The 16,222-nt window shown below is 40.8% G+C and overlaps 1 protein-coding gene across 2 annotated transcripts in view; it reads left to right on the top strand.

The window, feature by feature from the left end:
• The first annotated feature begins 64 nt into the window (after positions 1 to 64).
• The window catches only part of ASH1L (ASH1 like histone lysine methyltransferase), a 121,993-nt gene continuing 105,835 nt past the window's right edge, over positions 65 to 16,222 (top strand). For both annotated transcript variants that reach the window (XM_079760917.1, XM_079760916.1), the window contains exons 1-3: positions 65 to 129; positions 589 to 726; positions 13,778 to 14,299. In XM_079760917.1, the coding sequence (XP_079617043.1) occupies positions 13,880 to 14,299 (420 nt within the window). In that variant the 5' untranslated portion in view covers positions 65 to 129; positions 589 to 726; positions 13,778 to 13,879. The remainder of the gene's footprint in view (positions 130 to 588; positions 727 to 13,777; positions 14,300 to 16,222) is intronic.

Here is a 16,222-nt window from a genome sequence, read left to right as displayed (position 1 = left end):
TGTGGGGGGGGGGGGCGAGGAGGAGGAGGCGGCGGCGGCCGCGGCGGCTGTTGGTGGCAGTGGGGGCGGGGGAAGGGGGGAGGAAAGAAGAGGCGCTGGGAGAGGAGGCTGGGGCTCGCGCCGCTGGAGGTACGCGTGAGGGCCGCGCCGGAGCCGGCTCGACAGGGGCCGAGGGGAAGCAGGGGAAGGTGCGAGGAGGCGCCCTTGAGCGAGCGCGTACGGGCTGGCGGGCGCGCTAGGCGACCAAAGGCGGTGGTTGGTGGGAGCCGCGAGCGACGAGCCCAGCTACACTCCGGCGCGTGTGGGCGGGCGTGCGCGCTCCGCCGCCGGAGTCGGGGGCGGGGGGGGCGGGGGGGGGTGGAGAAAGCGAAGAGGGAGGAGTGGGAGGTGGGGGGGTACGAGGCGCCCTTCGCTCCCTCCCTCCCGAGGAGCTGCCGCCGCCGCTCTGCCGCCGCCACTCCGCCGCCATTTTGGGTTCGCTTTGCGGAGGGGGAGACGATCCCCGTCTCGGTTGCGGGACCCACCGCCCCTCAGCTTCTCCAGCTCAGCCCCACGCCTTTCTCTTCTCCTCTCTCACATTTCCGCCAGTCCGCTCACCCGCTGGCCGCCTCTTGACAAGCGAGGGGGATCCGCTGTGGACCAAGGGAAGCGGAGGAGCCTGGTGGCGGCCGTCCCCTCTTCCCCACTTCCCTGCACTCTCATCTCTGGGCCTCGGCCTCTGACACGGTGAGTAGAAGCGCCTGGGGAGACCTTGGGGCCTAAGTAAGTCCTCAGCGACTCAATCCTTGGCTTCCTGGGCGCTCCTGTCATCTCCCGGACCTGGACCTCCGGGAGAGCGGTGCTAAGAATGGGGGAGGGGAGGGGAGGGGAGGGAAGGGGATCCTGAGCTTATCGGGAAGTCCCTCCTGGCGGGGCCGAAGGGGTGTCCCTCACTGGCGGGCTCCTGGCTTGGGGAAGGGGGGCGGGAAAGTAAGCAAGAGGAGGCGGAGCCGTCGGTGTCCCTGACAGGTTTATTTTGTGTGCTGTGTAGGCGCGATTGGAGCATCCCCCCAAGGTCCAGATTCCGTCTGTTACGGGGATAAGAGTGGCAGAAGTGATCTTCGGAGGGTAGTTTACCTGAGTGATCAGGCCTGTTGTGTTCCTGACACGCTGAACTGTCTGCAGCGAACGACAGAAGGATCTGTGTTCTAAGTTTTAATACATGTTATTGGTTAGTTTGTGCATGGAAAGACATGTCTTTGGTCTAGAAGACCGATGGCCTTGTTGGTATATAGCGGCTGTTTGTGTGTGTATGTAAGGAAGGAAAGTGTTCCGGAAGAGTTTGCTTGTATTTGTATTTGTATAAGGGCAATGGAGTTCCCCTTATAAGTTAGCTTATTTTTAAAATAAAACTTGGGATGTTCCCTGCTGATTGATGTGTGTTTTAGGGTTTGGGAGTAGTGAGTACGTTATTGCTGGTTGGGAAAGAGCAGTCATGGCAGTAGTATTTTAGACATACTATGTAGTATGTTATGTGTGGGGTCAGTAGTATTTTAGACATACTATGTAGTATGTTATGTGTGGGGTCAGTAGTATGGCAGTAGTATTTAGACATACTATGTAGTATGTATGTGTGGGGTCAGGAAGGGAGAAACTTGTCATAGCCAGTTGTGGTCTTAAGAAGAGTTTGTTTCTCTGATAGAGGGAATTGTGTAAATGCGACCGCCCAGACCATCTTTAACAGAACAATTATTGTGAGGGTATAAAGAATGCTTGGCCTTTTTGTGGACCTGAGTTTATATCAACACTTTTATAATAGAGTAAAGCATTTGTGTTTTTCAGAATGCACTTTCAGTTTGTTTTGTGTGTGTGTGTGTGTGTGTGTGTGTGTGATCCTAAATCCCTGTGAAAATGATAGGATAGATGGTTTCTCCTATTTTACAGAATAGGAAATTGAGGCATAATGAGGGAATTTTTCCAAGGACACAAGTTAAGTTGGAGACAGAGTTGGGACTATAACTCGAATGTTTTGACCACTACTCAAGTAGTATTTTCATCATACAATGAATGGAGCCTCTTTAGGTCTTTGACAGGCAAATCCTGAGTTTTTTGGAAAGATAGGGGCATATGTGACTGGTTGGATAATATATTTGGTACAGATCAATTGTGTCAGACATGTATATGGAATGTATGTTGTCCTTGTTCAGGTTGGTCTGTATGAAAATGTGTATCCATGACTGTATTATTTTCTGTTTATGGAGGAAGCAGAGCATTTCTGACAGTTAGGCTTGTGTGTGTGAGAGAGGGACCTTTCATAGCTTAACTTGTACCAGAGCATCTGCATGGGGTCTGACAGCTTAATTTTTATTTTATTTTATTTTGACAGCTTAACTTTAAATCTTTGGGAGGAAGGATCTTTCATTCAGTCAACAAATATTTATCTAATATCTTCTTAATAAATTGTCCTGTCTTAGGCTGAGAATAATCAAGGTGACCCTGTTGAAACAACCTGAGTACATATGAAGGGGGACTTGTCTTGACAGAGATACATATTAACTTGAGCGAAGCAAACAAGTCAGTGTGGAATTGAAACTAGAAAACCTTCCTAAAAAAATCTACGGTTTGGAGGGTATTTAGATCTTCCAGACATTTTAATATGGAAGGATAGAAGTGTATTTAATTAAGACTCTTAACAGGGTAGGTAGCCAGGTTGTGATAGAGTGTGTCATCTTTTGCTTTTTTTTTTTTGGCATTTATGAATAAACTATTTGGGGGATCTTGGAATTGTTTTTATATGTGCCTATGGATATTGAAACTTTGGCTAGGCTGAAGGAATTCTTAGAAAGGCTAATTTTATAGTAAGGATCTCCTTTATGAATATGACTTGAATAAAGCCAACTTAATTTTATTTCTCTGGAAATTTGAATTTTTTGGATGTGCTAGATCAGTGGTTCTTAAAGTTTTTTTGGGACACTTACCCTTCTGAGAATCTGGTGTAAGACCCTTGCTCACTGTAGAAAGTGAGCATAAGAACAATCACACAAGTTATGCATACAATTTCGGGAACTTACCTTGTAATGAAATAGAACCCATTTATATTCAGGTCTCATTTGAAAGCCTTTTTTTTTCTAGTTTTGTTTGGGAGTGAGTATGCTGGTATGAGTTGAAAAGATGAAAGATTCTGTGACTTTATTTGAGCATGATGACAGTAAGGAGAACTTGAAGATCTATGTTTTTTAATTATTTTATTTCCTTGCATACTTATTTCTGCAGTGTTAGTATGTGATTCTGAATTAGGTGTTAAGAGAATATAATATAGCACAATTGTTTATAAATTTATTCTTTTTAGTTACCTTTTTATTTTCAAACTTCTATCTTTCCAGTTTTGTATTGGAAGTGAGATGTTTTGAGGCTCATTTCCTGAAGTTTATCTTAGTTATAACAAATATTATTGAGTTAATTATTGAGTTATAACAAAGATGAATAATAAATGGCCTCTACCCTGGAAGGGATTCTAATCCAGTTGAAGCTATGAATTGTATGATGGTAGGGACTTTCAAAAGGGCAAGGAGGATGGAAGCATATTCCTAGGAGTTAAGGTTTCATGACTTAATTGCAGAGTTTTTGCCATTACTTATTCTTAGGAAGCTATAAAGTCTTCATACTTTTTATGTAACTTTGTAGGTAAAAAATGTGCTTTGATATTAAATGATTGATAATTTGATATTTTGGGATTGAGGAACTCTAGTTTGAAAAGTAGGCAGACATTGGTTGCATTCCTTATCTTGTTTTGGATATATTTCCATAGTAAGTTTATGTAAAAAAGATTAAAAAAATATTTTTATTGATTTCAGAGAGGAAGCGAGAGGGAGAGAGAGATAGAAACATCAGTGATGAGAGAGAATCATTGATTGGCTGCCTCCTGCATGCTCGAGCCCACAACCTGTGCTTGTGCCCTGACTGAGAATTGAACTGTGACCTCATAGGTTTGTGATCAACCACTGAGTTGGGCTGAAAAATGTCTTAATGTCATATTTGGATATACATGCATCTAGAAAACACTTCTGGGGGTAAAATCCAATAGTTCTTTCACAGACTACCCATGAATCTAGTACTAGAATTTAAAAATAATTACTGAATTTTTAAAAGAAAACAAATTTAGAAAGGTGTTTCAATAGACAGATCATAGGATTCTGCAAGATACTGGAGAGAGATCTTAAGAAAAATGTTCTGATTGTCTCATCTTTATTGTTACAGCCTCTGTAAGAATGTTATGTAAGTTTGTGAAAAGTTTAAAGTCAGTGTTCATTAACATACATTTCATTTTTAAAATTTAAAAGAATGTACAGAAGTGAGTAATTTTTTGTCAATGCCTGTTTTCAAACTGATGACCGTTCTTGTCCATGCACTACTGATAACACAAAGCAGTGGAATCGCAAACATCAAGAATCATTTTCAGAATTTGTGTGCCTTCAATTCGTCAACTGTTGGTTTTATACTGTAAACTTTATTTTTTATGTATCCCCTTTTGAAAAAGTCTAGTGGCACTTTAGGATGAGTTTTCTTTGTTCAAAACTTAGTCTGGCTTCACCCATTATTTCAAATCAGTTAAACCTGAAAAGGAGTGAAAATTAAGTGAGTTATCACCTGTTAAAGTGTGTATACATTTTTTTGGGACAACCTATATATCTGTGCATTTATATACATATGTATATAGTCTCTTCTAGTATGAGATACTTCACAAAAATAATGCTTGTAATAATAACAAAAAATTCTTCAGGATCTTTAAGGATCAAGAACGGAAAACAATTGCTCAGCCAGCGTGGCTCAGTTGTTGAGCATCAAACTATGAATTATGAACTAGGAAGTCACGGTTCAATTCCCAGTCAGGGCACATGCCCAGGTTGCGGGCTTGATCCCCAGTGTGGGGATATGTAGGAGGCAGCTAGTCAATGATTTTCTGTCATTGATGTTTCTATCACCCTCTTTCTGAAATCAATTAAAAAATTTTTTTTAAAGAAAAAAGAATGGAATTCAAATTTTCTGTCCTTGAGTTGTATTTTAAAGTACAGATTATAACTTCCCTATATCTTTTTTTTAAAAAATGAATTTATTGGGGTGACACCGGCTAACAAAATTATACAGGTTTCAGGTGCACAGCTCTACAAAACATCTGTACATGATATTGTGTGTTCACCACCCCAAGTCAAGTCTCCGTCCATCCATATTATATATTTTGCTGGGAACTGTGTCTTTATAGAATTACCAGTACTACTTGAGGCTTTATTCTAAGTCTTTTTCTATACTGTATCAATAAAAGAATTGGACACATTCAATCCTGCCCCAAATGATCTGCCTACAAACAGTAGAGAAGTTTTACCATATGTGTAGGTGGTATGTCTCCAGTTAACAATTTCATTTTGCTATTTAAGTTATGTGTGTTGTTGTTGTTATGAACCTTTTAAGGTTACTGAAATCCACTGTGAGGTCTATTTTGTGTCTGTCTTTTCAGAGCGTGAGCTATCTTAAGCCTGGCTACCATAAGAGAGGGAAGTTAAAACAGTTTTTGTTTTATTTTGAGCTATATTGTAGGGGTTTTTTCCCCTTTAAATTACTTGGAGTGTGTTTCTTTGTTTATATTTTTTTGTATGTAGAAATTAGATTTTCATACTTATGATTTGTCATCTTAGTTAATTACAACTTTCATTTTTACATTTCATGTTTTAGAAATCACTTTTTTAGTAACTGCCTCATTGGGGGTGTTAATGGGCAGTGTGATGTTGACACATCATAAATTATGGCTTCAAGTAATGACAGAAATTTACCTAATAACCTTATTGCTATTTCAGAGTTGAACATCCATTTGAATAATATAAAATTTTATTTTTAGCATTAAATATTTTTGCTTTTTATAGTTTTTAGTCATTTGCTCTCGGACATATGCAAGTTGATGACAGGATTGTATACTTTTCCCCCCATTTAATTGTGTTGATTTTTTAAATGTGGAACATTTCAAGCATATATGGAGATAAAGAGAATGGTATAATGAGCTTTCATGTATTCAACATCCAGCTTGAATATTTTTGAATACCCAGTTATCACACTATCTCCCTTTTCACCCCTTTGATTATTTTAAGCAAATCTTCCAGACATAATTCATCAGTAAATATTTCAGTGTACATTCATTTTACTTTTAAATGGGAAAGTATTTCTTCATAGTGTTATATAATTTTTAAAATAAAGTATATAATGATAATTGGAACTAAACTTCTTAATAACAAATATTTCTAATTTATATTACCTGTCAATAGAGATTTCCTATGCAGAATAAGAAGAAATGAGCTGAATAGAATTTCACTTCACTGCTTTTAGATGTTTACACTGAAAAATGCAACTTAGTTTCTATGTTTTCCCAAAAAGCTTATAATGTTTTACAGGTTTTTTAGTTTTGTTTTGTTTTTAGTCATGATGACAAGATACTAAAAACAAAAATATTTTCGAATTCCTCTTAGTTTCTCTTGATTTTCTGACTGGATACAATTACCACAAAGAAATCAGATGATACTGGTGATGTTGAACAGGAGCTGAAATTGCTCTAAAATCAACTTGATATTTAAAGAGAATATAAAATACACATTATTTTGAATTTTGAAATTCTGATTATGGACATTTGAAAATCTAAACCATTTCTTAAGTTGCTAAATACAGAATATGGTTATGATGATGAGTAGAAACATTGTAAAAAAATAAATATTCTTATTGAGTTACTAAAATGAATCAGAGTATAGAGAATTGAAGTGGTTGCTAGTAAAATAGAATTTATATATGTGTGTATATATATCCTTTTCATCCACAAATGAGAGTTATAATTCAGATGAATGTGAATTTCATCATTAGTGACATTTTGGTTAACTTATCTTTTGTTACATATTATGTTACTAGAGGCCCATTGCACAAAGATTCGTGCAATAGGCCTTCCTTCACCTGGCTGCCGGCACTGGTTTTCCTCCAGCACCCGGGGCCCAGGCCTTTGCTCTGGCCGCTGCCTTCTGCCTTCGCTCCGACCTGGAGTGGCTAGGGGGCGGGGCCACCACCATCTTTGTCCTGCTTATTTGCATATTCCCTCCTGATTGGCTGTTGGGCATCGTGAGGTGCGGTAATTTACATATTTCTATTTTATTAGTGTAGATAATTCCACGTTAGGTAAATCATGAATCTTTGATTTAATCTTTTTGTTTTGCAGTTATATCTTTTCTACACTTGATACTTCTCATTCAGGTTTTAAAAAATATGCTTTTATTGATTTCAGAGAGGAAAGGAGAGGGAGAGAGACAAAGAGAAACATCAATGATGAGAGAGAATCACTGATTGGCTGCCTCCTATATGCCCCCTACTAGACATCGAGCCTGCAACCCAGGGATGTACCCTGACCAGGAATTGAACAGTGACCTCCTGATTCATAGGTTGACACTCAAACACTGAGCCACACTGGTCTGGCCTATGCCTTTTAACAGAAGGAATATTTATTATTTCATTCAACAAGTTTTAATTGTATGCTTTATGCCATTCTAAACCCAGGGGATACAGTAGTAAATAAAACAGTCAAAAATCACTGTCCTCATAACACTCACTTTCTAATAAGATAAATATTAAATAAATGAATATGATGTCATAGTATTTTGGTGATAGTGTTGCAAATGAAATGTAGTCAAGGTAAGTAATTTTAGGTGCTTAGGGAAGTCCTTTGAAGCAGTAATATTTGAGCAGAGACCTGAATGATATGAAGGACCTCATACAGCTATCTGGAGCATGAGCATAAGACCTGATGGCGGAACAAACGGTCACTATGACGCACACTGACCACCAGGAGGCAGGTGCTCAACACAGGAGCTGCCCCCCTGGTGGTCAGTGCACTCCCACAGGGGGAGCGCCGCTCAGCCAGAAGCAGGCTCATGGCTGGCAAGCTCAGCGGCAGTGGCCAGAGCCTCTCCTGTCTCCGTGGCAGTGCTAAGGATGTCCAACTGACACCTTAGGCCTGTTCCCCGCCATCAGTCGGACATCCCCCTAGGGCTCCTGGAATGCAAGAGGGTGCAGGCTGGGCCGAAAGACACCCCCCCCCCCCGCCCCAGTGCACAAATTTCATGCACTGGGCATCTAGTGTTTAAGAAATAGGAAAGAACTGAAATAGTAAACTAGGTGAGGAAAAATGATAGGAAATAGGTAGGAGAGGTAGCCAGATATTAGATAATATAGGGCCTTATAAGACTTGACTAAGTGTATATGTTTTAGTCTAGATTTGATAGGAAGCTAGCTATTGGAAGATTTTGAACAGGGAAGTAACTTGATCTAATATATATATATATACACATTGAAAGGCAAGTGATGTAACTAGAGTGGACAGTTAGAAGACCATTGTGATACCTGAGGAAATAGGTGATTGTGAGTTGAACCTAGGGTATTATCAGGGAGATGGATTTGGGATATATATATTTTAATATAGTGGGATGATAACTTATATTGGATGTGGGATCTGAGTAAAAGAGTAGTCACAAATGACCCAGCCCTGACCAGCATGGTACAGTGGTTAGAGCGTCAGCCTGGGCACTGCAGGGTGTCGGGTTCGATTCCCAGTCAAGGGCACTTACCTTGGTTGCAGGTTTGTTCCCCACCCCATTCGGGGTCAGTGTGGGAGGCAACCAATCGATGTGTCTCTCACACATTGATTTTTTCTTTTTTTTCTCTCCTTCTCTCCCACTCTAAATCAATGGGAAAAATACCCTCGGGTAAGGATTAAAAACAACAAATCAATGGAAAAAAAGATCCTCACTTCTTTGGTGAGGATTAAAATAAAAATTAAATGAGTCCACCCAGCCAGTGTGGCTCAGGGGTTGAGTGTCGATTTGTGAACCAGGAGATCACGGTTCAATGGTTCAATTCCCGGTCGGAGCTCCTGGGTTGTGGTTGTTTTTTTGTGTTTTTTTTTTTCTTCAATATATATATTGATTTCAGTGAGGAAGGGCGGGGGGCGGGGGGGGGGGAGAGAGAGAGAGAGAGAAACATTAATGTGCCCTTGACCTGAATCAAACCCGGGACTCTTCAGTCCGCAGGCCAACGTTCTATCCACTGAGCCAAACCAAACTGGCTAGGGGGTGTGCAGGAGGCAGCCGATCAATGATTCTCATCATTGATGTTTCTATTTCTCTCTCTCTGGAATCAATAAGAATATATCTAAATCTATAAAAAATCAATAACATCAATGAGAGCCTCAAAAATTGGATGCCATTGACTGAAATTAGGAACACTGGGAGAAGCAAGTTGCGGGTGTGAAACAACTAATCTGATTGGCTATACTGACTTGAGTTTTCTATTAAGTGTTTCAGGTTGCGACATTGAATAGGTAGTTGGATGTATAAATTTGGGAGTTCATCATTGTAGAGTTGGTATTGAGAACCATAGAGCTTGATGATATAACCTGGGGAGGTGAAGTTATTGGACTGAATTGTGAGATATTGTTGACACTTGGAAGAATGTAGTCAAGAATGATGGGACTGAAAGATGAATTATTCAATTAAAAAATGGACGAAAGACCTAAATAGATACTTCTCCCTCTGGACCAGATGGCCAATAGACATATGAAAAAATACTCAATATCATTAACCATCACAGAGATGCAAATTAAAACTACAATGAGGTATCATCTCACACCTGCCAGAATGGCTATCAATAAATCAGCAAACAACAAGTGCTGGCAAGGATGTGGAGAAAAGGGAACACTAGTATGCTGCTGGTGGGAATGCAGACTATTGCAACCACTATGGAAAGCAGTATGGAGTTTCCTAAAAAAGATTAGAAATGGAACTGCCATTTGACCCAGTGATCCCACTTCTAGGAATATATACTAAGAATCCCAGAACACGCCTATGTTCATAGTAGCATTCTTTACAATAGCTAAGATTTGGAAATAGCCCACAGGGGACCTCAGGCTGTGCCCCCCACCCAGCGGGGCTTGACGGGGGACCTCAAGGTGCGCTTCCCATCCTGGTGCTGGGCTAGGGGACCTCAGGCTGCTCCCCCGGCCCTGGTGCCAGGCCGGGGGACCTCAGGCCGTGCCCCTCACCAGGTGGGGCTTGACAGGGGACCTCAGGCCTCACCCCCTGACCCAGCACCCGGCCAGGGGACCTGAGGCTGCGTACCCCTGCCTGGCTGGGCTGGACAGGGGACCTCAGGCCGTGCCCCCCACCCAGCGGGGTTTGACGGGGGACCTCAAGGTGCACCCCCAGTGCTGGGTCGGGGGAACTCAGGCTGTGCCTCCGCCCAGTGGGGCTTGACGGGGGACCTCAAGGTGCACCCCCAGTACTGGGTCGGGGGAACTCAGGCCGTGCCTCCGCCCAGTGGGGCTTGACAGGGGACCTGAGGCTGCGCCCCCCTCCTGGTGCTGGGCCGGGGGATCTGAGGCTGCACCCCCACCCCCTGCCTGGCGGGGCTTGACAGGGGACCTCAGGCCTTGCCCTCCACCCAGCAAGGCTTGACAGGGGGTCTCAGGCCGTGTCCCCCACCTGGCGGGGCTTGATGGAGGACCTCAAGGCACACCCCCCGCCCCGGTCTGGGCTGGGGGACCTCAGGCCACACCCCCCATCCTGGCGCCAGGGCCAGGGGACCTGAGGCTACGCCCCCTGCCTGGTAGGGCTTGACAAGGGTGGGACTGGCCGGGTCTGGATCTAGCCCAATAGGGGGGGCAGCTGGGTCTGGGTCTCACACGATTTTGAGGTGCATGTGGGTGGGCGGGGACTTGACTCTGGGTCCCGAGGTGTGCCCCAGACTCTGACAGGAGGAACGTTTTCATATACATTTTACTAATTTTCTTTCATCTCTGACACTTCTATTATAGAGAAAGGGCAAATAGCAATATTAAATTATTTCCTCTAATTAATCCCCTTTTAATGTGCATGAATTTTGTGCACCGGGTCACTAATTTATATATAATGATAGGAATGAAAACAGGTACAGGCAGGTGTGTACAATACAGTGGGAGCTTGTGGCCGTTTTCTTTTGATTGTTTCTATTGCTATCATCAGATTGGAAGCAAAATCAGTGAGAGGAGATGATATGAGATAGCTTCTAGGAGAGTGGTGGTGGAGTGAATAGATTGTGGGAATGTGTTACAACTCTAAGGGCCACTTGAGATTAGTGGTCAGGAATATAAAGTGAGATTAGTGAACATTGTTTTTCTTAGACTCATTTTGATGGTACAGAACTAGAAGAGGTATTAAAATATGATTTGAAAGCTATTACTAGTGCAGTATAAGATATTTTAGTAAGTTTACAGAAAACCATTTGTATGAAATATAGTTAAAATACAATTAAAAACATAGATTTCTCACAACAAGATGAAATCATGGTAAAAACAAACAAAAAGGAGAAACATTTGCTCCATACCAAACATATTAGAAGCTATAGGAGCCTTAAAATTCCTTCCTTTCTTCCTTCTACTACTTATTGGGTATTAACATATATGATATTTATTGTTCCAGGTGCTGGGGATGTAGTGAACAAGACAGAAGAGTTTCCTACCCACATCAAGCTTACATTTTAAAAAAATATTTTTATATTGATTTCAGAGAGGAAGGGAGAGGGAGAGAGAGATAGAAGCATCCGTGATGAGAGAGAATCATTGATCGATTGCCTCCTGCATGTCCCACACTGGGGGATCGAGCCCGCAACCAGGGCATGTGCCCTGACCGGGAATCAAACTGTGACCTCCTGATTAATAGGTCGATGCTCAACCACTGAGCTATGCTGGCCCAGCCGGGCTTACATTTTAATTATAGTCTATTTGGGAAAGCAGCTGATAAATGTGGAACAAGAATAAAAAAATTACCCAGATTGTGATCCAATATGGATAATAGGTATTAAGGGAAGAATCAGGTCAGTGCAAGGCTTCCATATAGGTCTGAGAACATAGGTCAGTAATTCATTATCCAAAAGTTTTTTTGATGCTTTTAGAAAGATAATATAATATAGGTTAGGTTATTTCATTTCCACTGTGGTGTTTAGAGTATCATTCCTTAATCAACACCTTAATATTTCACTATGAAATATATGACTAATCACAGAAATTGTGGTAATTAATACAAAAATGCATGTATATCAGGTCATAGCAGGTTTTGTTATTAGTGAATTATGCAAATACTTTCAATTTTTAGACTTTTGCATTTCAGGATTGTGCACCCATCATGGAGAAGATAGGACTTTGTACATTTAAAGGGAAAGAAAACACATGGCACAGAAACAGAAATGAACATGATTTGTTAGGGACAGTAAAGCAAACTGAATTGACTAAAACATAGAGATTGTGTGTTGGGAAGTAAGGATAAACAAGTTTGAATAGTTAGAGCCAAATTATGTAAAGCCTTGAGTGCCGTTGAAGACAGCAAAGAATTGTCAGAATGAATTGATTGGAAGATTACTCTTTCAGCTGTTTGTGTAAATGAATAGAGTGGGAACAAAGTAAAAGTTTTAGTCAGTTGGCCAATATTTGTTGAGTAACTACTTAACTGTATTGATAGTACTGTAATAAGAATAAATTGTTGATACCTTTTATGTGCCTGTCATTTGGGCTACACACTTTACCTAAATTCCTTACAGGAGTTACAAAACAATTCTATCATATGGTCTTTGGCCTTAAGAATCTTATAATCTTGTTGGGGGGAAAATGTCTTAAGGCACATAGTTTAAACTATAAAATATTCTACTCCATAAATGGAATTTTCTAAGGGATAGGATATCCTTCTTTTTCCAGATAGTAGTGCTGGATCTTGTTTTGGATATATGCTTGAAATGAAGACTAGCCTATCAATCCTTAAGAGTAGTGAAGTGGATTGTTTCGGTTTTATATTTACTAGTCAGCCTCCTGATTATAATATGGTAATTAGTTTATTGAGGATCTGTACTTTTGAGAAGGGGCTTGCCCTGTGTAGATTATTCAAATTTTCAACTAGGGTGTACCACTCACCTACTGTAAAATAAATTGGCATGCTGGTTTAAAAATACTTTATGAATTTGGGGAATTAAAGCATGCCAACTGACTACTATTTGCTATTAGGAAAACCTGTAAAAATAAATTTCTGGTTTTCAAAGTTTTTATAACAATTGTTATAAATTATTTGTGTGATCAGTTGTTTAACTTTTGTCTTATTAAAGTATAAGGCTTGTAAGTTTAGGAACTGGATCTGTTTTGTTGAATACTGTACTTTCAGGGTATTGTACATGATAGATGCTCAGAAATATTTTTGAATGAATCCAGAGTTGAATTGTACAACAGAGATAATTTTAGCCTAAGAGTTCTAATGTAAAAAGCCTGATAACTGCTTATAAAAAAAGGTTGGAGCACTGGAACCAGCCAAAAATGATTCTTTTACCCTTAGTGAAATTGATTTTATTCAACTAAAATGTAGAAATATATTCCTTGAAACTGAGGAGTGATAAAATACATGAAATTATTTTTAACTTAGGCTTGTTTTTATAGAAGCTTTTTGGTTGAGTTATAACAGTGGTTCTTAAACATTGATTTGCACTATGCCACTCAGCTTGTTTATGATATCTATAGAATAATAAACTTATTCTGAAATTTTAAATCTAATCATAACTAAATGAATTTAAATTCATTTTGAACTACATTTTTATTTGTTTCAGCTGTGATTCTGTGTTCTTCTGACTAACTTGTTCCCCTCGTCCCCCCAATATTCATTTCTCACGTTACTTCTACTCTGATAAATTTTTGTTATGGTCTGTCCTGCAGAGAAAGAGATGCTGGTTGCAAGTTTTGGAGATTCCTGTTTTTTATGGAACACAATTCTGTAAAATATTCATAGGATTCCTTGGCAATAACATACACTTGGTGATGGACCTTAGAAATACTGCTATGTTAGGATTGGGTTCTGATTCCGAAGGATTTTCAAGGAAGAGTCCCTCTGCCATCAATACTGGAACACTGGTCAGCAATAGAGAAGTAGAGCTAGAAAACAACGCAAAGGAGGAAGAGGGCCTTCGCAAATGGAATCGGGAAAGAAACATTGAATCAGGGAAAGATGATGATTTGACTGATGCACAGCAACAGTTTTCAGTGAAAGAAACAAACTTTTCAGAGGGAAATTTAAAATTGAAAATTGGCCTTCAGGCTAAGAGAACTAAAAAACCTCCAAAGAACTTGGAGAACTATGTATGTCGACCTGCCATAAAAACAACTATCAAGCACCCAAGGAAAGCACTTAAAAGTGGGAAGATGACAGATGAAAAGAATGAACACTGTCCTTCAAAACGAGTAAGTAGAATTCCCAACAATATGTGGTGACAATATTTGGATTTCTCGATTAATTTTTATCTAAGCTGCATACACTTTCTATGAAGTTTGACTTTAATCTTTGTAAATTATTTCAAAATAGTCTGTTTTGTAAGACTAAAATGAAATAGGCTTTGTCACTTGTCAGAAAATGTGAGTGATAGCATTACCATGTATGTATTTGTATTTGTAAAATCATGGCAAATATTTTAAATGGAGTATACCCAGATTCTTGCTTCTAGTGGCATAGTGGAAAGAATACTGGACTTGTTTAGGAAGCCTAGATTTTAATCTTAGGTTCGTGTTTACCAACAGTGTGAGTATAGACAAATCAACAGAGAAGAAACTGTGCCTCAAAGATCTTAAATGATTATAATACTACCTATCTTTTAGGATGATTGTAAGAATCCAGTTCACTAATACTGTATTTGTTGAGAGCTTTTGTTAAATGAATTGTTTTATACAAGTACTAGAGGCCCGGTGTGTAAAAATTTCATGCACTGGAGGGGGGTCCCTCAGCCCGGCCTGCCCCCTCTCACAGTCCGGGAGCCCTCAGGGGTGTGAGGCGACCTGGTGATCAGGGGAAGACGACGTCCCATCACACCTCTGCTGCTGCCATTGCCGGCAGCGCAAGCCTTGGCCAGCCCTGGTTACCTGAGCCTCTGGCGGCCCTGGGCGGCTGGGCAGCCGCCATCCGAGGCTTGCCTGCGCCTCGAGCCGGCCCTGGAGGGCTGGGAGGCTGAGGGGACTGGGGGACTTCGGAGGCAGGCGCGCAGAGCGGCCGCGCGCCTGCCGCCCCGGCAGGGCTGAGGGGACTGGGCACCGCCATCTTGTGGCTGTGGGCACCACCATCTTTGAGGGCGGGACAGTCAATTAGCATTTTCCCTCTTTATTAGATAGGATTAACTCTTGTTGTTCCTCATAAGACAAGTTAGTATATTAAAAATTGTCCCCTTGCACTGGCTGGTGTGGTTCAGTTGGTTGGGTATTGTCTTGTCCTATGCACTGAAAGGTTACTGGTTTGATTTCCGGTCAAGGCACATGCCCAGGTTATGGGCTCTATTCCTGGTAGAAGGCATGCAAGAGGCGGTTGATTGATGTTTCCCTCTCATATCAATGTTTCTCCCTTCCTCTCTGCCTAAGAATCAATGAAAAAAATCTTTTAAAAAAAAGTTGTCCCCTTTTTCTCACCAGCTATCCTAATATAATTAATTTTTCTTAACTCTTTTTACTCTGTCTAGTACAGATATTTTAAAAAAATATATATTTTCATTTCAGAGAGGAATGGAGAGGGAGAGTTAAGATAGATAAAAGCATCAGTGATGAGAGAGAGTCATTGATCGGCTGTCTCCTGCACACCCCACACGGGATCTAGCTCACAACCTGGGCCTGATCTCCTGGTTCATAGGTTGACACTCAATCACTGAGTCTGTGGTTTCTGAAGGAAGGTATTTGTATACTTGCAAAACTGCTGGTGATGGGTAGGTATTTATTTGTCTAATAATTACTTTAGCATAGGATTTGAATGTATTACTACCATCTGAATTAGTTCTTCAGAAATAATGGAAAGAGCTTGGGTGATAGAATCAGAACAAAATTCAACTACTGGCTTAACTGTACACAGCAATTTGGTTTATTTTATTGTGCCAGTTGTATTTATAATGTGGGACTCTTAATGCCTATCTTAAATGGTTATATAAATAATTAAATTTATATATAGTATCTGGCTCTTGTGAATGCTCTCTTTTCCTTTTTATAGCCTAAGGTAGGACTTCACAACCTGGGACTCTGAAGGGGTTTGGGTGTGTGTGGTTGCCCTTGGAATATGATAGTATGTGCAGAATTTTGTGTTTTTGTTTGGATGTATTTTTATATAGCTCCCACCAGCTTCTCCAAAGGATTCAT

The sequence above is a fragment of the Cnephaeus nilssonii genome (assembly GCF_951640355.1).
Source record: "Cnephaeus nilssonii genome assembly, chromosome: 21".
In the NCBI taxonomy this organism is placed as follows: Eukaryota; Metazoa; Chordata; class Mammalia; order Chiroptera; family Vespertilionidae; genus Cnephaeus; species Cnephaeus nilssonii.
The sequence above is the reverse complement of the archived record's forward strand: the minus strand, read 5'-3'. Positions and strand labels throughout refer to the sequence as shown.